General features: G+C 40.8%; 1 protein-coding gene across 2 annotated transcripts; it reads right to left on the bottom strand.

The window, feature by feature from the left end:
- Window positions 1-5,615: 5,615 nt before the first annotated feature.
- On the bottom strand, window positions 5,616-25,664 carry kcnk2b (potassium channel, subfamily K, member 2b; the record flags this gene model as incomplete). Of its 2 annotated transcripts, none has more annotated exons than XM_079290882.1 (6): window positions 25,341-25,664; window positions 18,360-18,477; window positions 13,365-13,525; window positions 10,181-10,367; window positions 8,739-8,881; window positions 5,616-5,972 (listed from the first exon to the last, which is right to left on the bottom strand). In XM_079290882.1, exons 1-6 carry the CDS (start codon window positions 25,533-25,535, stop codon window positions 5,616-5,618), a joined length of 1,161 nt encoding a protein of 386 aa, XP_079147008.1. In that variant the 5' UTR covers window positions 25,536-25,664. The 2 variants fall into 2 exon arrangements, with proteins under 2 accessions (XP_079147008.1, XP_079147009.1); XM_079290883.1 differs by having other exon boundaries at window positions 10,172-10,367; window positions 25,341-25,649.
- Window positions 25,665-26,048: the final 384 nt, after the last annotated feature.

Raw genomic sequence — 26,048 nt, 5'->3', positions numbered from 1 at the left:
GTGCATGCATTTTCTGCGTAGGAAGATGGATCTAAAGCTGCTTCCTCATTTGGCCTCATTGATTGGTTTCTCTTGTGCATGAATGCTTTTGAATCCCTCTGGAACAGCTGTACTTATAGAAACATACTTATCTTATTTTTATTCTTCTGCACGTGACAGTATGTCCAAGGTACTTACAACTAACTTTACTTTGAAGGAAGAAAGTGGAAAGACCAGGATACAAGAGCTATTTCGATTATCATCAACAGCTCATCATAGACCTCATGTCATCAAAGCTCAATGACGGCTTTCGATCCGGTGGACCATTGTTTTTCTATGCCGCATGGGGTTTGCTGGTCTGGAAACAATGATTTTCTTACAGTGTTATTGTAATCAATGCATTTATTGTTTGGCCTTGAATCCTTAAATGTATCTATATGGTCCACAATCAAAAAGGTTTGGTCACCCCTGAGATAAGGACTTGTGCCTCTTGAGTCGGTAAAAATAGTCGTTTTGAACGATTTATTCAAGACTCGCACATCACTAAAAGGCACTAAAAGGTAATGGCTCGCAAATGTATCACACGAAAATAAAATCTTTGGTGTGTAAAGGCCTTATCTCCGGATGTGACCAATTGTCTCTTACTACTTCTACTAAAGGCTCCACTATGTTCATCAGCTTTAACTTTGTCTGTCAGCGTTTTGGTCCGAAAGCCAGTGGTGTATACAGACGGAACCTTTTTCTGCTTCAAACAGCTGCCGGCTGTGGCTGAATATGACGCTGACACAAGAACTATGAGTGAACCAAAGCGGTAAAGTTGTGGGTCATAAATCCAAAAAAAAGCTGAAAGACCCTAAAGTTAGTGCAGGGTTTATTAAAGCTTTATAACTTATTCATGGCTTCAATATGAGATTATTTTTATTTTTCATGATTAATTAGTCTTTATGTTACATTTTCACCTTAACTGTTTTCTTGTGACTATTTTGTGTTTCATGAACTGATATCAAATTAGATGAATTGAACTGATGACCAATAACTAGCATTTTCTACAGTTAGGTCCAAGCCAAGCCACCCTGATTCATCTTTATGAACTACTTCGATGACAAAATGTAGGCAGTTCACTCATAAAAGCACATCCAAAAGATCTGTCTCAAGAGAATATTTTTTATCCATTATTTCAATTCTATTTCAAAGAGATAGTGACAGCAGCAAGTTTCCAAAACCAATACTCTCTAATTCATTCAATGGTGTGTTTTGTGGTCACAGCAGCTCATTGCAGCACTTCATAATATATGCAAAGTAACGAAAAAAAAAAAAAAAAAGGAAAAGACATGAGGCCAATTATAAGCTGAATAATACTGTTGAATTAGACAATCTGCAAAGGACCTGTCGCATTGAACCTTACACACACCCACACCCACACACACACACCCACACACAGTTCCAGCTTCCTCTCAATGTGTGAGGTAAACGCCACTCTCACCATGTAACTCTCAAGCCCCAGGCGGTAGTGGTTAGTGGCTGAGTCAACGTTTTTCTCTGATGTCACTGCAGACAGAATTGCTAATGAACCAACCAATGACCAACCGGGCTGGTTCTGAGGTTGGCTGTCTGCAGGTTACAAAATACTCTGTCTTTGCATTACAGCAGTCGTTTGAGTGCTTTGAGTGACTGCATGGCTTCACTAACACAGTTAGAGATAATCTAGTCGCTTCCCTGTTCAGATTGCTTGCATCCAATCAAATAAATCCATGTATATTTACCATTTACCAAACAAAATGAGTCTATGGATTCTCTATGTTTGAACATTCAGAAATCACTCCTGTGCCAACAAAGAGCTGAAATAAGTTTTTTTTTCCGTGTCTTTATAAAGCCAGTCTACACTCAACTCAGCAGTGAATCATGCTGGCTCCCATTTCAAGGGCTCAGGCCATATCCACACTAGGCCGTGTCTCGTTGGACGTAGTTACAGCGCTGCGGGTCTCTCTCTCTCTCTCTCTCTCTCTCTCTCTCTCTCTCTCTCTCTCTCTCTCTCTCACATCAACTTTACTTTAAAATCAACACTTACACGGAAACGTTTACTCGATTATGGTCCATAAATGTGGTCAACACACGTCGATCACTCGCTGCCATGTGTTGTTGCCGTGGGGCTGATGAATGTAACGTTAGCTCCATTGGGGTATTCCTTCATGAGATACGGCATCAGGGGATAAGCTGGGTCACCCAGCAGAAAAAACAGGGACATCATCTTCGCCCTCTATCAATTCTTTAGGGCATTTGCTCCATCTTTTAGGGCACACCATCATGCAACAGGTCCGACTCGCTAGCTTGTAAGCTAATTTTAACATTACCGCCAATGGGGAAATGCTAACAAATGCTCCAAAACTCCGGCGTGGTGTGGCTGCTCAGTGTAAACGTAGGAAAACTGGACTAGTGTGGATGTAGCCTCAGAGTCGTGGGTCGTATCCTCTCAGTGTAATGCAGCATCTAAGGGATGTGCTTATGGTCCTGTCTGTCTGTTGACAGGGATGAGGCTGACCAATATAAACCAGGGTGCCAGTGAGCAGCCTCCTCGGTCCACGTTGTGCTTGTTAACCATGAAGAACATTTTGTAACTTGTGACTCAGATCAGTTTGCCAGTCCTGATCCATTATCAAGCAGTGGCTGTCATTGTGTTGATGTTCAAAACACCGCTGTGTCTTTTGTTGTTGAGCTGCACGGAACAGGACGGCTGCAGGTCGTTTATCTGTGACAAGTTCTGGATAAATGTGGGAACTCACCATGACAAGTGACGAAAAACACGACAGCGTAGGAGTGCAACTTGCTAGTGCAAAACAAGACAGGAATAATATTGGGAAAGTTTTGTACAGTGTCCAGACAAACTGTTCGGATGCATTTTCATTCTTTCATTTTAAGAAGGATAAACAGCAAAACTCCCCTAAAACACCACAACCTACAATGTATTGATCCTACGAACAAGTATTGCAGTTGTATTGACAGCAAAATATAAATTGTGTTCAAGAGCTGAAAGAAAACAGCAACTTTGGGTGTTTTTGCCTGTAAAATATTTTATTCTAAACCTTCTGAAAAGTTAGCCATGATTTGAGGTGACATATAACATATCAACATATTAACATACTGGAAAGAAATGGTTGCCATTCTGTTCTCAAAAGCAAAGCCTGCAATCATAGAAACATCTGATCTACAAACACTAGAAGTAATATTTAAAGTGGCATGCAACACTGGTGGAAATCATGTTGATTTTTATAAAATATGCTTATTATTAACTTATTAACATGTTTATTAGCACATTTTTACAGATGGGTTTATTAAACATGGTCTCATATAAAGATATTTGTCATACCAAAGAAAATCAGGCTTCAGGCCAATAGTTGTTTTTACAGCCTACCCAGTCAGCTAATTGAACTCCTTTGCGTACATAAATCACAATGTTCATGAATGCGTTTTCATTCATAATGAGGCTCATCTCTGCCGACATGAATGAATAGTTACATTCAACATGCTTGAACTGGGATATGGATGCAGCCATAGGCTTAATTAAAAAAAAGAAAAAAAAGAAGAGGATGCCCTGCGAAAATGCTGTGGGTGGAAATGAAATTAGTTTTGTCGAATCATGTCTGTTTTGTGTAGCCTGTTTTAATCTAGTGATGTATAAATCTCGACCTAATCATTGAGGTTACAAATAGGCCACATATTTAAACTTACAAAGAGCTGGTGCAACTGGTTCCACTAGCAGGAAACATACGAATGTCCGATGATAACCCATAACTTACAGACAGTTTGTAGAGCAGATAGGCTTGGTTTGCCACATATGTCATACTGTCGGTATGCACACTGTATTGTAAACACATGATAATGCTACAAACTGTAAATATCACTATCAAATGTGTTGAGAATATTACAGCATATCCTGCTGGACAAAAGCACTGAATAAGACCATACAACACAATATCCAAAACCATTCAACCTGGAGGGGCCTCTTTAAAACATGAACAAAAATGTATATTCTGTATCAAGAATCAAAGTGAGATATTAACAGTGCTATGATATTCCTACCATTTTCATAATCTTTACTCAACACCAAATCAGCCAAAGAGAGGCATTGATAGCAAGGCTTCTATTTCTATGTGATGCAACTCGTATACCTCTAACCTTGATCCTTTAGAAGAGTAAAGGATAATGGATCTCATGAAGATGAAGGGATCTCATCATAATCAGCTCAATAAATATTCCTGAACTTTGTAGGTAGCGTTGAGAGCTGGAACAGAAAAGGCAGTAAGGTAAGGACGCAGTAAGCTTCACAGCCAGAGCTTTCATTGCTACAGTATCATACGTGCCGGAATTTATTTCCAATTGGAAAAGAAAATACAGTGTTGACGCATTTAAGCGCCATTTTTCAAGATGGTTAAATTCCTAGAAATAACAGAAAGCACTTATGAAACTTTGATCACACCAAAGACCGGATTCTTCCGTGAGAAAAGCAGGATTTTACTTTGGTATGAGGGAGAAGGAAGTCTGATCAGTGAGCCTGGCACTGTGTGCTTAATGCAACTCTCTCAGCACATTTAGGACCGGTAGGAAATGGCGAAATCACAATGGCAGACAAAAGTGGCAATGTCCCAGTTATTAAGAAACAGTTTAGCCATGCACACAGTAGAATCCTCTTAAGAAGAGACAAATAAAAATGCACCTCTCCATTGATTTGCCTCTTCCTCCGACTGCCTTTATTACAACTGTGCTCATATTTAACTAGCATGAGTGGACTTCATTTAGTGTGGTTTTCAGAAAGGCACAAGTGGGTTATTCCTTAGGGCGAAGAGCTGAATGTCAGTCATGGAGGAACATAAAAAGTCAACATTCATCTCGTTAGCGTGGGCAGACTGGACAGGCAAATGCAAGGCATATGAATTCACACTGGAAGAAGTGTAAACTAAAGAAAGAAAAAGCCACATTCCTTTCTGTTAGCACGGGACTGCTGCTTCATCAAGAAGAAGAAGACGTGTTCATTGTTGGTTTGGAGTGTTTTTTTTTAGCAATATTGATCCTCTTTATCTGATGCAGATACCAGGTGAATTCAACAAGAGATGAGCACGGATGCATCTATTGCTTTCTAAGTTTGATGAATGTGTTTATTTATGTGGGTTATTTGAAGAAGATGTCCGATGTGTGGCGACCTCAATGTGGGCTTTCATTTCCTTCCTGCTCATGAGATAAGTATTTTTAAATTCATGCCTCTGATACAATCATTCGTTCCGGTTTTGCGCACGCTTCTGATTTGGCTCAATCACTTTCACAGCTGTCGATCACGTTGGCACATACACATTGAAAGGAAGTCGTCTTCCCCCATTGAATGAATGGAACCGGTGAGCGAGCACATCCTTCGATTTTGTCTGAGTTTTAATCACGCACATTAAAGTACGCAGCTTGACGACTGTTCTGTGTTGAAGTCGGATTTTCAATCAATGATTGGAGCACAATCCACCTCATGAATGCACAAGGGTACCTTATCACAGATGTCCAATCAATAAGCACAAAAGTGTGTGTGAGTTTTAAAGCTCTGTCCGCTACCGGATGTATTTCACTCAGTTCCCTGAATCCCAATTTTATGCTGCTCCTCATTTGAAATTTTCGATGATGGCAATCTCCCGCCGGTCAGCGTAGTCTGGGCTGAGGCCGTTCAGGTAGAGGCTGCCATTCCTGGCCAGGCCCCCCCTGATAGGACTGAGGGAGAGAGTCAAGTTGGGGTAGGCCTCTCTGTCCTCACACAGGCTGGTGGACAGCGCCCTCTTGCCAGGGGTCAATTCCTGGTTAAGGGACGTGTTAATGCCCAGCTCGGATGACAGCTTGCGCTTGATGGATGCAGCGCGTTGGAACTTGTCATAGATGTCAACGCTGAGTCGCCGCCGGGTCTCTTTGAATTCTGCCGACACGTTTGCTGTCCACTCTGCTGCGTGAGCTCGAAACTCCCCAACCTGCAGAGAGAGACTGAATATGAATGCCTGCAGGTGATCAATTACTTCCAATCATGTTGATTTCTTTTGGCTGGATGAATATGAAAATTTGAGTTGAGTTTTTTGTCACAGATGTTATTTGCCAGGCCTGGGAGAGATGGCAGAATGTTGTCTGTCTGTCTGTCTGTCTGTCTGTCTGTCTGTCTGTCTGTCTGTCTGTCTGTCTGTCTGTCTGTCTGTCTGTCTGTCTGTCTGTCTGTCTGTCTGTCTGTCTGTCTGTCTGTCTGTCTGTCTGTCTGTCTGTCTGTCTGTCTGTCTGTCTCTCTCTCTCTCTCTCTCTCTCTCTCTCTCTCTCTCTCTCTCTCTCTCTCTCTCTCTCTCTCTCTCTCTCTCTCTCTCTCTCTTTCTTTAAAGTCATGTCTGCCTGGAGATAAGAAAAATTAATGGTATGTTGAAGAAAATACAATTTGGGGGCATACATATGCAAACATATGCATCATTGGATTCTTTACGGTTGCTGGGTAACATGTGTACATGATGTGTACAAAGACACAAAATAATACACATTGTTTCAACCCCCTCATATTTAACTGAGGCCATTAAGTCCTAAAGGACATTTGTGATTGAAACGTGTAAATGTCTAAGTAGAAGAAATGAATATGAAAGTAGATGGCAACGCTAGTATTCTTTGTCAATTTGTTCCTGTTAAATGGTTAATTAATGATCCATCATGGACAAAAGCCACGTGCCTGTTTGTGTCGTAATCTAAATGTCAACAGTTCACAAATAATTCATGTAAAAAGTAAAAATGTGTTCTGAGTATGTAAAGTATCTCAAACCAGGTTTCAAATTGTGGAAAAAATAAGCAGCATTCTCTGCTCTGAAACAAACAGTCAAACTGCACAGTTCACTAGGATACAGTTCAGTCTTTTCACATGTTTTCAGCTATTATTTTCTAACATTTATCATGTGTTTAGACAGGAACCTCCAATTTGAATGAATGGACTTCACTCTTGTGAACATGCCATGTCAACTGTTTCGACTGCTTTTGAACAACTCTTGTTGTTCATGTCTTGGTTTCTTTTCCTTCTCTCTCTCTCTCTGCCTGATTGTTCTCACCCCCTCCCCCATCCCCTCCCCCCAACCGCCAGAACCTTCTCTCCCAATAACAGTTCACGGCCTCCGCAGCTGAACTCCTAATTATGCCTGTGCAGGGACTCCCACTGCAGATTGCCATATAGGCCCCGTTTTATCTTCTTATGTTATGTAGAATAAAGAAATAAGATGTGCATGTGCTTGGTGTATGCAAGAGATTACGTTGGTGCATGGATGTGTGGTTCCCTCCATCCTTTTTACATGTAAATAATGAACCTGCCAGAACAGCAAGGTGTCTTATTACTCAACAGCAGCCACTGGAAGCACACCAAATATTTAATCCAACGAGATGGCATTTTCCCCACAGGGTGCAGCCAGGATGGAAATGTATCACTCCAGGTTGAGGAGTGAACTGTAAAAGGCTTTGGGGTATTAGGCTACATTAACAGAAATCTGAAAAACGCCAGTCCTCCTCATCATTTGAATGTGGGTAGTACATTTGGGCTGTGGCTGTGGCGGTGGGGACCCCAGGGGACGCCAGTTGAGGCGTGAGGCGGGCTGGTGGAATCGATTTTAATGTAGCCAGGTCACATTTGTCAAGCTTTGGGAAAGTTATATGTCCAAAGGTAGTTTTGTGCCCGTAGGCTTGTTAAGCAGAAAGTCTCTGGTGTACTCGATCGTGTTAGATTTAAAGTCAACGTGCCAACAACCAGCCAGGTGAGACCACAGTACCACCGGTATAAACAACAGCAGTGTACTCCATGTCACTGAACATTAACATCATTTAACAGCGGTGCGGGTCGACCAACGACAATGAACCAATGCCAAAAAAGAAACTTATCTTAACGAACGCCATGTAAACTAAACAAACAAAGGATGACACGCAACTGCACTGCAAAGACAAAAATGTAAATTTCTTCATGACTTTGCACAACTTAAGTAAAATATCAACAGAAGCGGTTTCTGCATTATCACCATTCTTAATCTTGTCACTGTATCTTGTAAAGGGCCAGAGTCTGGTTTTAACACACATACATTTTCTGTGTTTTAGTTTTTATTGTCCGAACTTGGAGGATATTCCTTAAAAGTTGTGTGGGGTTATTATAACTTATGGCACATAAAAGTAAATCCAGCATGTTTCAATAGAGATTGTTGATTTAATTTACATTTTAATTAACATGTTATGCTAATATTTGAGAAAAATCTTTTCTCATATTTTCGTTCTTATATCTTTAGAATAATTGCAGTTGGGGCAGTGCCGACAACAAGCTCAGTTCATCTGTGTGAGACTTTATGAGTCCCTTTAAAGTCGCTTTCTTTATCCTTTTATTCAATCACGGTGTTGTGACTCATGGGGGCGGTTTCCCGGGAAGTAGTTTGATCGCTAAGCAATCAAACTCTTGCAAGTTTGTGAGCCACATGAGGAGACACAGCTCTGTGCTTGTCAGGTTGGTTGAAACAGTGATTTTGCACGAAAATATTTTTGGTCTTTGGGAAAAAATGTAGTTTATCTGGACAATTGGATTCTTGATTCATTAAAAAAATGTAGCAGGCAACCCTCGTCAACCATATTTCCTCTCCACTTTTCTGTGAAAATCCTCTAAAGTGAAATTCAATGTTTCCTCCTTTTACAGGAGAGATCTCCCACTTTTATCCCCTCTGGTGTTGCATAACGCACAGCACAGCACATACCTCCTCTTTAGTTTTCTTGGAGATGACCCGGAACCAGTCTCCAATCATACTGAGCACAGCGGCAAAGTACGCCAGGCCCACCAGGATCCAGAACAAAACCACAGGCTTGTAGTAGTTCAGAAACTCTGGATTCTCTGGCCCACCTGCAGAACCAAAGATACAGTTACACAACCCTTGGATACATGTGGTACTTAAATGAATCATTCTGCGAGGAAGAACAAAAACAAGCAGGTTTGGCTGAAGTGTAAGTAAGCCTGATGCAGTGAGGTGAGTAAAATGAGTCTTTAACGTTCACCCTTGTGTCATTTAATGAGCCTCGGTTGAAGAGAGTAGCCATGTCTCTCTGCTGTAGTGTTGCCTTTAATTGCCCCTGGGCTTTGACTCAACCTTGAGTGGACCATTATATCAGAACATATAGAATCTAAAGAGGGAGGCGATTGAGACTAATAAGTAAGAATAAAATGGCATCAATTAAGACATGAATTAATGAATTAATTAAAACATTTAGGGTTATCTTTTCTAATATATCAATTTGTGTGATCTTGGTGCTCTAATCATTTAATAGATATTGTTCATTGAGCAACATTAAACAAAACAGTAAAATATTCACTTGGATCCAACAATATCTGTGAATACTGTAGACGCTTAAATACAACATAATGTTACAAATACAGTGGTACAGTACATATATTTGTAATACGGCACTTGAGGTCCTACTGGATGCTTGTTATATCAACTGCATGGACTTACTGTGCCGTACCGTAACAACATATGTCCTATCCACATGTAAACACTACCTTCAGTTGTAGACAACCAGCCGTTACAGCACCTGTTTCCCAAACAGGCTTACTTTACGCCACCTGTGCTCAACTCCAGCAGCCACAGTGGTCTGATCTATAATCATTAGGACCGCTCAGGGAAGTTTAATCGAGCAGCTAATTGTTTGGGGTTTTTCCCATCCCTGCCGTTTTTGTTTGTCGAGCCGGTCAAATGAAGCAAATACCACCTCCTGAACTATTGTTTCAATTGTTTGCCACCTGTTTGGCAGGGGATGGCTCTGATAAAAAAGGAAGAATTTATAGCAGCCATTAAAGTGTTATTTGCCTAAGATCATTATTATTGTTGTAACATGTTGATTTAAAGTGCTATTATGAGAGTGAGTAAAACATATGTTTGGGGTATTTCTTTGGCAGTAGTGAGTACATACACTTCTGGTTCAACAGATGGGAGAACGAAACATATTGCAGGGATTTAGGTGCATTTAAAAATAACTGTGACAGAACACATGTATCACAATGTGAAGAGAATATAGCAGGCCAAGGGTTGTTGAGCCAGACTGGCTGAGGAATAACTCAATTATAAATACATTGATTCTAAACTAGCTGCCAGACTTAAAAATGAAAGAAGGCCGATACATCCAAAAGAAAATCAACCTTTTTCACCGGCGACAAAGTCCCCAAAACCGATCGTGGTGAGGGTGATGACGACAAAGTAGATGGACTCGAGCGTGCTCCAGCCCTCTATGTGCTTGAAGATGACGACTGGCAGAGCCACGAAGATGAGGCACCCGAACAGGATGAAGATCAGCGTGGAGATGACGCGGATCTTCGTCTGGCTGACTTTCCACTTCTGGTGAGAGACAAAAGGTTTGTTGGTACAGAGAACGGATGACTACCACATACAGAAACATGACACGCTCAGCAGGAGACCTGAAGAGTGCAGGTTGATGGTTTCGTCTGTCCATGCAATGTAATTAGTGGTGTAATATAGTTTGTTAGTTTTAGTCTACAGGTATAAGCCCACTTCCCAGTCCCTCACATGCCGTCACAGTAGCAGCTACTGTAATGGATTCATTGCAGTTACAGCCTGAATTCAAATTCCACAGCCCCTCTTTTGCATCACAGTTAGAACGTCAGGTTGTATTCGGCATGTTGCTGCTGTCTCTGCTTCCTTTTTACTAGTGACTGCTTTCAGCTGGTTCCCTGTGCACCTTCGTGCCCTTTTCCCTTCCAGTTATGTAAGCCCACAGCACAGTGCCTCTGGGGGGGGGGGGGGGAGCATGCAGAGCAGGCAGACCTCTCGCTGCTCAAAGCTAAGTGCAGTACAGTGGTATGCAGTTTGAAGAGACCGACAGTGAGCCTTACAAGAGCAAATTATCTGAAGACAAAGTATGAATAAGAATCACCTTTATTGGTGAAGTTTGTGTGCAAACACAAGGAATTTAACATCTAGGGACAAGGCCAACAAAGATGAAAAAATAAAGCCAACGAATAGACCTTTTGTATACACAAGTAGTTAATATATTCCAAAGGGATTTGTGAAGCTGAGGTGATTTCTCAGCCAGCATCTTTACTGCACAGCAGCTGCAGGAACTGCTTTCTCTCTATTTCCAGTGTTTCCAGCAAGCTGCCAACCTGTGTTCCTCTCCGCCAGGACGGTAGACACGCAGCCAGCGATGAATCAACAGTCACAATCAACCTAACCTGCTATCAAGTATCCCGTGTTTTGAAAACATGCTTGGTTTGTGCTTTCATCCAAAAAAAAAATGGAACTCAGAGATTGCTTTTCGTGGACATTAATTAGCATTTGATCCAACTTTCATCACAGCAGTGCTAGTGTTGCAGCCCTGCAACCATGAATATGTGTGCGAACTGCAGACACGACTGCACGCGGATACAAAAGAGCATCCTGTGAAAATGAGCTCTGGTAGAAATATAAAATGGTTTGGGGATTCTCTATTCTTTCATTCTATTCTCCATTTGCTCCTGCCCACATGGCTCTCTGCATAACACTGTTTCATAGAAATTATGTTTATAATAGCTAGAACAGCAAAAAGGGAAACAAAATGCCACCCAGGTATTTATCAACGTAATTAGGAAGCACTGTTAATTACCATATCTGGCATGTCACACAATGTTGATACTGATCAGTGAAATGATCACCGATAAAGCACCTAAAATATCTGCTCTTGCAAAACAATATCAGCTCACAGCAACAAAAGCATTATTGAAACGGTTTTGTTAGGAGAGTCGTGGGTTTGGTTAAATAATTGAAAAAGTGAGTGACTTGTTCACTTTATTACCATTATATCCAAAACATACATTTCAAAATGCAACACAAGTGTCTCTGTTGGCTAAACATCAGTTTCTCTCTCTCCGATCTGATCACAGCATGGCATTGGGGGACTCCGTCATCAGGGACGTAAAGACAGCTGATTGAGACAACAACAACAACCCCCGCTGGCAGCCTGAACTGTTTCAAATCACAGAGGGTCCGTTTTGGAAAAAGAGTTTCGCTTATTCACTTATAACACAGGTCCACCGTCCCATTAGGTAATGCCATTAGCTGGTTGCTATGACTCCCCAGTCAACATACTGCATATGGGTGAGCGAGTGCATCGACATTAACGGCTACTCACCACCCAATTAACTCTTCACACCCATGTAAAGAAAATGATGTGTAACTGCAAGCTTCTGTGCTGTTTTTATTCATCAAAAAGCACATTTGGTATATTTTCTCTTTGCTCACTTCAGGAGAAAACCCTTTAACTGTATAATACAATTACATCATACGCCCCCACACACATCTTCCCCATGTAACGATGTGCATTAATACACCTTTGAAAAAAAAACACATTTTCCTTCATTGAACTTGGGATCTTATATTTCATCTATTTATCTAACACCTGCAACTGGTTTAATAATGTCATTTTTAATTATACTTGTTTCTATATTTGCATTTCAAGTGTTTTTCTTTGTCTCCTTTACTTTGTATTACATTCATCTGTATGACTCTTATTCATCATAATATTTCCAGTGATCCTTAAGTCTGCACAGTCCTTTTGTTAAATGATGTCGTTTATAAAAAGAACATGTGGTTCTGGTACAGGGAAAAATAAACGACGGATTTAAATTTTTACTTTCAACAGATTTTCAGGGCAAACCTGAATCCCTTTTCCAGGAGAAACATAGTGACCAGCCGTCAGCCAGACAGTCCAGCAGAGTCCATTATTTCCTCTGCGTCACCCACTTGACTAATGGTGCGGTCTAACTGCTGGCAGAACTGTTACCAGCGTTTTGTTGCGTGCACTGTGTGCTTGTATGTGGACAGAATCAACAGTCAATGTGTGACGAGGTAAATAAACCATCGATATTTAAAAAGTGATCGATTTGTTTGCTGCTGGTTTATTCAGCCATGAGCAAGAAATAAGACAGAAACCTTTGAAATGTTGCTCGAAAAAAACCTGCTATTTACTGTTCTGGGATTTCAGCACTAAAACAAACTGCCTGCATTATATATTGACTTCAAAGAAAGTTGGTTGACATGGCAACCCAAAAACTGCATTCACTTTTTCCACAGTGTTGAGCACTGACTGCTGGTGTCTGAGGGAAAAAAAAAATCGAATTCTGCACAGTTGACTGAGCTTTCAGCTGTATTGTTTAAGGGTGTTTACGCTGCACCGTTAACACTTAGATATTGCACCTCTGTATCGGAGCTGCTCAGGCAACATCACTTTACAGCTTTGGTAATTACGTCGTCAAACGTTGGCTCACTGCACACGTGTAAACATACAGAGCGCAAATGATTCAGAGACAAAGACAAGCTCGTGTAGACGACGGCGCTCACCACAATCATCTTCTCTACTTTGGCGATGCCCTTGCCAAAAATGGTCCCCAACTGGTCCCCGACACCAGCCAATAAGAATCCGAATAGGGGAATCCCAAGCAGAGCGTAGATTATACAGAAGATCCGCCCGCCTTCCGTGTGAGGAGAAATGTTCCCAAATCCTGACAGAGAGGAGACACGGATAGTTCATTAGCTCATCAGGCAGCATATCATTCAAAATGTCAGTTTAAATTAGCTGTAACATAGCAAGGTAGTGTGTGTGTTGTTGCCCTGTGAACAGGACATTGTATACTCCTGTAATACTTATTTCAACGTTTGTATGACACTTCTGGGGCTGTCATATTTCCTAATTGTTCAGTGTTGATGCTATTTTATGGAAGTAAATACGTTTTAATGTAGGATTTGTACACTTTTCTATAAAAAAAGATGTTCTGTGTGCTTGTTTTATTTCAGAACTGTATGTGCTGCACCTCTCTGCTTAGAAGGTATTCTGTATCTTATAAGTGTACATATTTCATCAAAACTGTCAGAAGAAGAAAAATGAGTTTGAACTAAACTGCCTGGACAGCAAAGCTTTCCACGAAGCCTGACTGTGCTGTAACATCACTGCAGACAGATGCAGCACAACAGCTTTGAGACGTGTCGGTAGTAAGAGACGGAAGTCGTGCTTAAGCACCGACCCGGACTACGGTTTATTATTCACAACCTCAGTCCTCGAGCAACTCTGACGAAAATGAAATGAACAGCAGAAATAAAGACAAATAGTACGCTGTACGTAGGCCTTCGTATGTACACACAGACTCACACACACACACACACGCACACACACACACACTAGTGTGAGTCCATCACTGGTTCACTGCCTTTCATCTTCTCTCCAAACTCATCATCATGTGCAGCTTCTCAAAGCAGATGTTGCTTTGAAAACCTTTGAGCCCTGTGCCTTAAGTTATTTTAAGCTGACCTGACACATTCAACAATGTGACTTTCATCATTTGAAGTTTCATAATGGTTCTGCAGAATGAACCACATCCACTTTTCCTTTTATATACATGAATACAGTCATCTGTGTCCGGATACGAGCTGCAGGGTACCCTCTAATGACGTCCTACTCTCACAATGGAGTGGGGTGACACTAAATGTGAGAAAGAAATTGTCAATCAAGTCTCACCAATTTCATGACGAGTTCAACGGGAGACAGGATGCGATGCCCGTTAGTATTTAAAACCTCTGGGTGTCCCTGCAGAACAAACGAGACACAGCGGCTCCCTAATTTGAAGCTGAACTCACTTCCTCTTTCTTTTATTCCTGAATCAAACTGACTTATTGTCTTTATTCTCACCTTACATTTGAATGCTATCACAATATTTACGCAAGCTCAAAGACTTAAGTGTCAAGCACTAGAATAAAAAAATGATGGCTTTCAGAGAAAATACACTGTCCTTTTATTCAAATGGGATAAAAAAGCAACAACAAAAACACAGATTTCAGCACTAAAACATTGGTGAAATGTTATAAATTGAGAAGAAGGTGCATTTCTATATCATGAATTTAAAAAAAATTGATTTCAGCATTTAGATGATATATATTTCGCTAAAATTGATGTCAAAACTAACACTTTCTGATCATGTTTCTAATACATGACCTAAATTACAGGTTAAACACCCAATTCAGTTAAATACCAATAAGTCGTTTAATTAATTTCACGCTTGGACTTCATTGCCTGCATGAATAATTCATTCAATTTAAGATTTCCACTGTATAATGAGCTAAAGCCTGGAAATGGACCAACCTATTTGTCATTATGGGCCCTAAACCACTGCATTCGTGACACCACTGACTCGGTAATATAATGATCACATGCAGGAAAGCGTCACGCTCTGTCTCCTACAGGAACGAATACAATTGCAATGAAAGCTCAACGACTTCCTTCCAAGCGATGCGAGGAGAGAAAACGGCAGCACAACATTTCACTGATTGACTTTATTAGCTTGACTTTATTAGCTTCTTGAGACAACAACAACAACCCACATAGTGTTGCTTTTGTGGATCATTTAATTACGAAAAAAGGGTTGGTTAGTTGGTATTAAAGTGAGCTTATTGGGGAAACACTGTCTCGTTGTTCTCACTATAACTATACTCATAATACCCATTTCCCTTTCAGAATCAAAAAAGAAAGAGTGACAAATAGATGAAGGATTAATCTCACTTCATCCGAAACCTAAAGAGGAAGTACTGCTTATTGATAGTTGGTTTCCTTTTTGTATGCTGGATAACGATTACAAGGCGTTGGCAGTTGCTTCTGGCAAACGGCTGAAATTAGTTTTGGATCCTATCGATGATGAATCACAATCTGGATTCATGAGAAATAGGCACATATTTGATTGTATATATTGTAGATTACTCAGAGCTATGCAATGATCCTCTTTTTGGATTCAAGCTTTTGACGCGGTTGAACAATTTATTTTCAATTCACTAGAAACATATTCAGCATTATTTTAGCAAAGCAATTCGAACTTGGTATGCCACTAGCAACAGCTCGGTTATAGTAAACCCTGGCACAACTCCATGATTTGATATTAAACTGGGGATTTCTCTCTACCTCTTCCTCATCATCACGCAGCCTTTAACCAAACTACACAAGAAATTGTCATTAGCCAGCTATGAGATGACACCACTCTCTATTTCCAAAAGATTCTGCTCAGGTATCTTGAGCTTTAGATATAATACATGTATTCTGTCAGGCTTCTGGACTATATATATATATATATGTGTATATATGTATGTGTGAATTATTGGCAGTGAAAGACTGACAGTCGCTCAATTTCAAACATTCTTATCAAAGATACAGTGACATGGTAAGTACTTTAAATTCAACCATAGAAAAAGCACAAAGGGAATATAATGAGTGTCTTTAAAAGGTAGAACTGTAATCATAAAAGCAGAGGGCATGTCTAGGCTTACCTATGCTGCTTTACTATTTATTAATAAAACAATTAAAGACAGAAAACACGTTACATTAAAATAAACCATCATGAATACATAGGAGACTGGGGGCCTCAACTTCTTTGGATAAAGAAATTCTTTAAAAAAAAAAAGACGACCGGTAGTTCAATTGTTTTTCAAATCAAATTTTCTGAAGTTGTCTAAATTCCACAAACATTGCTGCTTGTATGGTCCATGAGTTTTTCATTCATCAATGTAAAGTGAAACCTAATTGTCTTTAAAAAAGAAACGTAGCTAAATATTACAATAACTTCGGCAAAAAATAAAACAAAAGAGCAAAAAGAACTGCTCCCAATGTAATGTTTTATGCAAATGACTATTTATTTATTAGTTTTTTATGTTGAACCCTGGCATGTTTCAAGTCTATTTTATTTTATATGTTTTTACTCTCTTGTTTGTGCCGTTCTCTCCTCCCTTGTGTTTCTTTTTGGTTCTCTGGTTTTTCTCTCTCTCTCCGTCTGAGTTTGTTTGTCTGGGCGTGGCTCTCCGTCACACTCCTGCTGTCAATCAGCCTGCACACCTGCAATCCATCCCCTCATCACCACCTCACCAGTCAGTCAGATTCTTGCTCATCCACCTCCAGCTGAGGGCAAAGCCAGAAGAACAGAAGAAACTGTCTCTTTTGCTTTCGGGACTTTTCGTACAACATCAAAGGCTGATCACTGACAAAGAAATGTCACAGTGGCTTTAGGAATAGCATCTCTGTGCAGCAGCAGTTACATTTTGTACCAATCAGGCAAAATTATGATGATTGCCAACCGACAGCACAGCAATTATGTGCTGTTTACACAACCACGCATCAAAGGTGATACATGCAAAACACCACCGGGGAGTGAGGTTTCTGCAGCAGACAGACAGACCTCGAAACTGAAACTTACTCTCAGTTGTTGTCAGCATCTGGCAGACTCCAGACAATGAGCAGATCAAGACAGCCTTTGTCAAAAGACCTACACTCCCCTATGAATGTCTTATCTAAAGGCGTGAACCTCTGTCTGCATAAAATGATGTTGAATGTTGAACTCAGTCGACGCTTTTACCACAGACTGCTGAATACGTACTCCGTTGTATACTCTTCCCTTGCAAGCGAATAAACAGAACAAGACAACTTTGAATCTTCTGAAGGCTTTTTTTTATTGATTTGTGAACAAAAACTCTCTTCTCCCGATTAACTCAGAAATCTTCCACAACACAACAAAATGCAAAATGTGGAAAAGGAGCTGGAGCCGTGTACAATCCCATGCCAAAATATGCATCGGGATTGCACACTGCCTACACATTAAGCATGTGTAATCTGAAAAACAAGCAAAAATCTATTTATTCAAACTAAAGGCATTAGGTATTGGATAATGAGCTCTGACAGGATGCTAGAGAAGTGAAATGAAGCCAAACAGCCAACTGAAGGGGTGCGCTGATCTGTCTGTTTGTGATTATAAGTCAATAAAAAGACCAGAAAAAGTTATCTTGTTGGTTTATTATTCTGTCAATAAGAAAACACAACATGTAGAATATTAAGCCGATTTTATTTTTGTTGTTTTGCATTGCTAAGATAAAAAAAACATTTGTGCTTTGTTGCTGATGTATAGAGTTTAGTTGTTTGACACTGTGTAATACGGGTGCATGCCAGTGTGGTCAATCTGTTTTGCAATTTTGGTGACGAGTAGAGTGAAAGGAATGGTGCATTAAAGTACGATCTAAAAAAAGCAGCTGAAGCAGATTTGGTGTTAGAAAGTGTCATTTTGGTATGCAAGTGCAATTTCATGCTAAAATGAACACCAAAATGGCACCGTGCCTCTGACAGCTTTGGGATAAATAGACAGTGCTTATAAAGCCAAACACGTTTCCACATATAAAAAGTAAATGTTTTTACATCTTTTTTTTTGGTATTTTCAAAGCATTGCATGCAAGTAGAGTGAAGTACAGTCGGAAGTTTCTACAAAGAGAAAATAACGAGGACTGAGATGTGTAAGAGTGAGAAACTACGTCTCTTACCGATAGTGGTGATAACAGTCCCGGCGAAGAAAAAGGAGGAACTGATGTCCCAGATGCTCGTCTGATTGGATGCTTTTCCTGAAGGGTTCACACCTGCTCGGACTGCTGATACCACTTGCTGGAGTGGAAAGAAAAAGAAAAAGTTAGCACATTATGCAGAGTCTCCCAGTGGGAGTGTGGTACGAGGTGAGCTGAGGAACAGAAGGAAATTAGCGGTGTGGCATCAATTTTCTTGGGGAATAGATGACAGCCTAGATACACATTAAACCAAAACCCAATTAAGAGTTGAGACAAACAACAAGAGGCATCTGTCACCTTCATATATGCAGGTTTACATTTTAAACACCTGCTCTCTTTATAAAAGTGCAACGTCTGTCACAGTTACAGCTAAAATAAATTGGGTTTTTTTAGGGATTGGTGCTTATAAAAGAATAATTTGTGCATATTCTTATACAAACATTTACCAACACATGATTCTTGACTGACCCCGTGACTGTGGCTATGATGTGACAGCAGCTGGGTCAGTGTTATGGCTGTTAATCTTGCCCAGGTGATTGGTTGACTATGTGTGCATGTGGGGGAGCACTGGTGTGACACGAATCCCCGCTGACTGTGACAGACTTTCAGACAGCCGCCGGTTGTAAAAGAAAAGGAACTGTTTTCGCACTCACTGCTGTACTTGCATGACAGGAGACAAGACGGGAGTAGCCACCAGTTGGAGGGGAAAAAACACCACCGCACACCTTTTCACACCCACCCACGATCAGAGAAATAGACTTCCGTGAGGAGCAGTGAAGTGAAGAGCCACACACTGACTGATGTGCATCCACACTACAGGTATAGTGGGTTTGTACCATAAACTGTAAATGGATAAAATGAAGTGTGTTCATATGCGTAAAGCTAATAAGTCTGGCGAACTAACTTACTACCAGTTGTAACTACTGAGCATTACTGCCAAAGAGTACATCATGAGCAACTAAAGTACATGAATTTTTGGGGTCACACAGGTGTAAAAACAACATCAATACACCTACAGGAACAGAGCAGTAATGCTACAATAATCTTGTGCAGCATATAACACTGCCCACAGTCCTACTGAAGCAGCACAGTCAGCTATTTCTGCACATGCACACACAGTTTAGGGCCACTGCAATGTCAGGGTGTTGCGATTCATCTTCCTCAGTGAAACTGAGAGAGCCTTCATTAACCTTCGACTGTTGACTTTGGTAAGGCAGTAAAGGCAGAGCGTGTGAGAGCTGAAATGAATGAATCATAGATCTGAAAGTGAGGGAACAACGGGCACTAATGTAACGACACGAGAGTTAACATGTCGTGATGTGTCAGAGGGCGCAGAGATATAGGCTGCAGTTGACAAACGCAGCTTAAAGGGTTCACTCAAATTACAAAAGAGCATATTCATATTGGATGATTTTGAACCTTACTTTGATTTTGAACCTTACTTTTTGCCAACGTCAAGTGCCAATGCAGGAAATATTGTGCGATCATTTACAATTGCGAGGTGAAAAGTAAGGGTGTGGAGTTTGCATCCAAGCACAGATCTGAAAAACAGATCAATTTACTATATGTTCCCTAAAGCACAAATTATGCTTCTGTGTGAATACAGGTAGAGTCTTTGCGTAACAGTAGGTCTCAACAGCACATATATAGACAGTAGTGGTTTATTTACACTGCCCCTGCAGTGAAATCGATTTCCATATCTGGATTTTCAGACAGTTGAACAGCTGGGTGAAGCTTAATTCCAGCATCATGTAAAATGTAACTTGTTGTAGTGAGGAACTCACAGAGAATAATCATCTGACTCTGCAGGTTCCCGTAGAATTTAAGAGCATTTTAGCTTCTTTCAGCTCATTGTTTTGGTTGTTCAGCCGGCAACTGTTTTGGTTCCCTCTCACCGCTCTCATTGCAGCCGACAAAAATTTAATTTCAGTCAAATTGATGATCGCACTGCACACAACCTGCCACGACAGACAGTCAAGGTTGGTGAACTACAGTGAATTGTAGAGCATTTAGCGGCTAAAGAGCCTGATATTTCCCTCAGCGGTTGGTTCAACTGTATCAAGCAAAAGCTACTTCTAATATTTTAAAATTGTGTTAACAGTTTGTTTCTCTGCTCCTTAGTGGGGACTAAACCCCAAACAAAAATAAAGAAACGAAAAAACAAAACAATGGACCAGGAGAGATTGAATCGTCTGAGCTTTTTGACATCACTCACTTTTTGAATTACTCCCTCTGAGAGCACATCTCTCCTTAATTCTCTACCGACTGGCTTTTGATCAGTGGGAGCCTACAAGTGTGTGTGTGTGTGTGTGTGTTGCGTACATAATTCAGGAAAAATGAGTGGGGGACACCTGCTCTTATCAATGAATAATCCAAAGAGAGAGTTGTTTGCAAGGCTGCTGAGCTCATCAGGGTACTGACTGATGGGCAAATCTGTTTAGTCGGACAGTACAAAGTAGGACTGGTGTTATGTATATACTGTGGCAACAGTATAGAATAATTAGCCTTACAGCATTCGGAAAATACGAAAGTGATATTAAATGCGTCCAACGGGCAAATTTCCCAGCCAATAATTAATTCAGTTAATTTTGTAATTTGTTTCTGAGGTCCAAGACGAAGTGACTCGTTTTTTGAATCCGCAATGAGCCCAGACTGATTCAGTGGAAAGATCGGGGACAGAGGGAGTCATACTTTGCCAAAAAAAAAACTGTCATTTGGCTGAAAAGACAGTTTTGGGACAGAGGACAGTTTCCCCTCAATTGACTTTTGGTTTTTCTGAAACGGAAGCCTGGAAGGGATTCTGAATGTCAGAAAGGGTGAGGAAAGTACCGTAGACATGGTTGTTAGCAACGGTAAATTACAACTTTAGGCTAACACTAAAGGGCAAACACTATTGTACATGGGCAGACATGTAAGTCCATCTTAAAAAGTATGTTTTCCTTAGCGTACAGTATAATCCCCTGTAAATAAGAACCGTTACCGACGATTGAGTCATTTATAACTGCATACGTTTCTACAACAGCTGAAAAACAGACAAATCAACACTTGCATTGGTCTCAAATTGTGAAGTTGTTAAATTGCTGACTCGTTCGTCTTTTGTATTCTTTTCATGGTCCACACTTGTTCTGTCTTATCTTTGGCTTTTCATGCATCTTCATTATTTCTACTGCCTCCAACCTAAACGATATCTGCCAAGTCAAATGTTTTCACCACCAGCCAAAAGCAACAGTAACAATTACGGGGACGGTTATGCCAACTAAAGGGCGGCAAAGTGGAAGGAGTAGAATGATGAGCAGCAATAATCATGACACCATACACTTTAAGTATCATTTGCTTTGAAGTATCGACTTCATTTTTTGTATCACTGTACGTGTATGTTTAAGCCAACATAGAATACAAGATCACTATAACAGTCAAACAGATAGATGATAATCTCAGGACAGAAAGCATCATCATCATCTCTGAATATTAACTCCGCTTCTTAAAGTCAAATTAACACCATCTGTTACCAGCCCTTCTTAATCGAAAACAGTGTCATTTACATGCAAGTAGGTGGTAACAATTAGTCAAAATTAAATCCTGTCAGCTCTAGTCAGTTGTAATATGTAAGAGACTTGTAGTGACACTGAAGCCAACACAGTGGACAACAAAAAAAACATCTTGAAAGTCAATGTGATTAAAGAGGCTTTACTGTAGTCTGAGATGGCAAAATCCCACACACGGACTCGGTTATTGATTAAAATCCATCCAATGTTAACAACAGCATGAGTGTGCATTTAGTCCTGAAAGGAAATGTTTTCAGGGAAGTGCTCGTTCTGTTTATTTCATGGGTTTATTCAAAGGCTCACATTCAAACAATGACTAAATGTGCTTTTAACTTGAGGTTTTCTCATTATTATGAAAATATTGTTGTTTTCAAGAGATCTTTCTCACCTTCTTAGAACAATAAGAGATGTTTTGTTGTGATAACGAGATACGCACTCTTTCTATGTGAGAAACTATGACAGTACTGCACTGATGTTCATATGATGAGAAAGTTGTAAGAAAGGAGATTTGGAATCTGACATCAGAGCTGTTGATTTACAGGTAAATTAATGTGGGAGCAGAAAAAGATATAAACGGACAATTATTCAAACACTTTCTGGTTAATGAGTCAAATAGCTTTTGTAGTTGTGTGACATACAGGGTAGTAATGGCAGCAAACATGAATGAAAGTGGAATGTTAAAGAGCACAGGCAAAATTTGGGAGGTTGTGTTTTTTGATCATTTAATATAATTTGTCTATACTGAGTCCAATCCGACATATAGTCATCTTTTATTTTCTATCTTCCATACGCCTACACAGTTCACAGTTTGGCTACAGTCAGGCCTACATTACAAGTAAAACAATGCAAATTCAACTGACATTTGAGTCGCATCGCTTTAAGAAACTACAGGATTCCTTTGATAGTTCCCTTTAATACCCCACACAGTGCACTACAGTACTTTTGAATATTTGTGGGGGAAAATGTAAGTATAGACAGTAAAACTTTGGCATAAACTAATTCTCCAAATTAAACGTTAAAATACATTCCCTGTAACTGACCTTTAGAATAACATCTGATCATTTTGCTGTGCCTTCAAAAACAAAACAAATCTCTGTTGAAAAATAAATACATTTTATGATGTGACAACGCTATGGCTAAAGGTTTGGTTATAGGTTTAGGCACAAAAAGAACTACGTTAAGGTTAGGCTTAAAAAATGTCAAGGTTAGCGCACAGAACAAGTTAAGCTAAAGGCCTTTCTGCCAGAAACGGTTTATTTTACCCTCAACATGATCTTTTCCTACCAAGTAGGTTTGTTGCCTAAAGAGATTCCTGGCAGACAGAAAAACGTGTTCCGTGTTCTTAAGGTTAGAGGACCTTCATCGTCATGGTGATGAAAAATACTAAACACGTGCACCGGTTAGGAAAGGATCGCGGTCTTGCTGAACAGTTCAATCAACAGTGATGTCTCGTGTTCAAAGAGTCCATTCCTCTCTTAAATATCCTCAGGTGAAAGGTCAATGACTATCGCCCCGTGGCACTGACCCCCATCATTATGAAGTGTTTTGAACGGCTAGTCATGGCCCACATCAAGTCCATCCTCCCCCCCACCATGGACCCCTCTCAGTTTGCATACAGAGCAAAACGGTCCACAGAGGACGCAATCTGCTCTGCTCTCCACCCAGCCCTCACCCACCTAGAAAAAACAGACTCGTATGTAAGAATACTTTTCATAGACTTCAGCTCAGCATTTAATACCATAATCCCACAACAACTCATCTGCAAACTGGACCAGCTGGGGTTCAACACCCCACTGTGCAATTGGGTCCTGGACTTCCTCAGTGAGAGGCAACAAGCAGTACGTGTCGGCAACAACACCTCACGCAGCATCACCCTAAGCACTGGGGCCCCACAAGGCTGTGTGCTCAGCCCCCTGCTCTTCACCCTGCTGACTCACGACTGCGAACCTACATACAGCACCAATCACATGGTGAAGTTCGCAGACGACACCACTCTGGTTGGTCTCATCACCAAGAACAATGAGACCAACTATAGGAAGGAGGTCAACCTTCTGACCACGTGGTGCAGCGACAACAATCTCCTGCTGAATGTCACCAAAACTAAGGAGATTGTTGTTGACTTCAGGAGACGCCACACTGTACACCTGCCACTGACCATCGATGGTGCTGCTGTGGAGCAAGTAGAAAGCACCAAATTCCTGGGGGTGCACATCACTGACGACCTCTCCTGGGCTACCAACTGCGCATCACTGGCAAAGACAGCCCAGCGGCGCCTCTACTTCCTTCGCAAGCTGAAGAGAGTAAAAGCCCCCACATCAGTGCTGAAATCATTTTACAGGGGCACCATTGAAAGCATCCTATCCAGCTGCATCACTGTGTGGGGTGGTAGCTGCACCCAACACAGCAGGAAAGCACTCCAACGCATTGTAAAGACAGCCGGACAGATCATCGGTGCCCCACTCTCCTCGTTACAGGAAATATACACCACCCGCCTCACCCGGAAAGCCATTCAAATTGCAAGCGACACCAGTCACCCTGCACATAGTCTGTTCAGCCTCCTACCCTCTGGAAGAAGGTACAGGAGCCTCCGCTGCCGCACCACCAGACTAAAGAACAGTTTTACCCACCAAGCTGTCAGGACACTGAACTCTCTCCCCTCACTCCCCCCAATCATATCCTCTAGCCTGAGGGAAGCTGAAGCTGAAAGTACAGAAGTACTGTAAATATGTACTCATATTTATATTTATATTATATTTATTGCCCACTTTTCACACACACACATACACACACAGTATTATATTAATTGCCCATTTTCCCATCATTATTATATCAATTGCCCACCTGCCCCTACATTATTAATTATTTATTATATCAATTGCCCACTTTTCCCGTTTTTATGTGTATTGAATGTTTTATTGTAGTATAGTATATGTTTTAACTAGGATATCTGTCGTCACTTAGCCTAGGAAGTGTTTTATGTTTTATGTGTTGTGCTGCACTTTATGTTCCACCGTGGGAGAGTGGGAAACGGTATTTCGATTCCTTATATGTCCTGACATGCAAGAATTGACAATAAAAGCTACTTTGAACTTGAACTTTGAAATACTAAACACGTGCACCGGTTAGGAAAGGATCGCGGTCTTGCTGAACAGTTCAATCAACAGTGATGTCTCGTGTTCAAAGAGTCCATTCCTCTCTTAAATATCCTCAGGTGAAAGCTCTGGCAGTTTTTTCCTGAAAATCATTGTGTCAACCATTTCCACAATTCTCCAACAAACAAAGCTGCCAAATACCAGTAATAACCTCTGTAGGTATTGAAAAAAAAACAAATATGAGAAAAACTAGATTATTGTCGGTCATCGCCTGGTCCTGCAGAAGAGAAAAGATTTTAAATATAAATAGATGTTGATGCACCTACCTTCACCAAATCCTCCAGCTCAGAGGAGTTCACGCAGGTGTGATTGGCCAAGAATTCCAGTTTTTGTGTTAGAATAGCCAGCTTCTGGGAGCTCTCGTGAGGCTGCTCCAGTGCTTTGAATACCGTCGCCCCAATAATGAGGTAAAGCACCACCAAGAAGAAGATGGCTGACACAGTTTTCCACCTCATGACCATAGTCCGGGTGTCACACTCGTCCTCTGGAGTGTTCAGCACCACTGGATTGACTGAGAATGACAGGCGAGGTGTGGAGTTGTGGGCGGCAGACTTCGGGTCGAGAAGGTCAGGTGCGGCCACTGTGAGGATGGAAGTGATGAATGTGGATCAATTTCTTTCCATTACAAGAGTCTCCCCTTGGACATACTCGTCTTAGTCTAATTTGTCCCATCACTCTGTTTTTATTTCTAGCCATTTATCTACCTACCTACATACCTCTCTATGAAGACATAAATAACCATATGGTTCATACAATGTAAGTGTATGACTGCTGGAAACAATAATTTGCATCCTACACTATTTTTGGTGGTTATTTTCTCGATAAATCGATTAAAGGTTTGGCGGGTTAAAATGTGAAAGCGACAAACAAACTGTGAAAAATAACCATAGAAATTTCCAGAGCACAGGGTGAAGTGTTGAAATATCTCATTTTGTCTAACCAACTGTCGAAAAAACGTGTTTGCATTCAAAAGA

This window comes from Melanostigma gelatinosum, assembly GCF_949748355.1.
Source record: "Melanostigma gelatinosum genome assembly, chromosome: 19".
In the NCBI taxonomy this organism is placed as follows: Eukaryota; Metazoa; Chordata; class Actinopteri; order Perciformes; family Zoarcidae; genus Melanostigma; species Melanostigma gelatinosum.
This window is presented reverse-complemented; position numbering and strand designations above follow the sequence as displayed.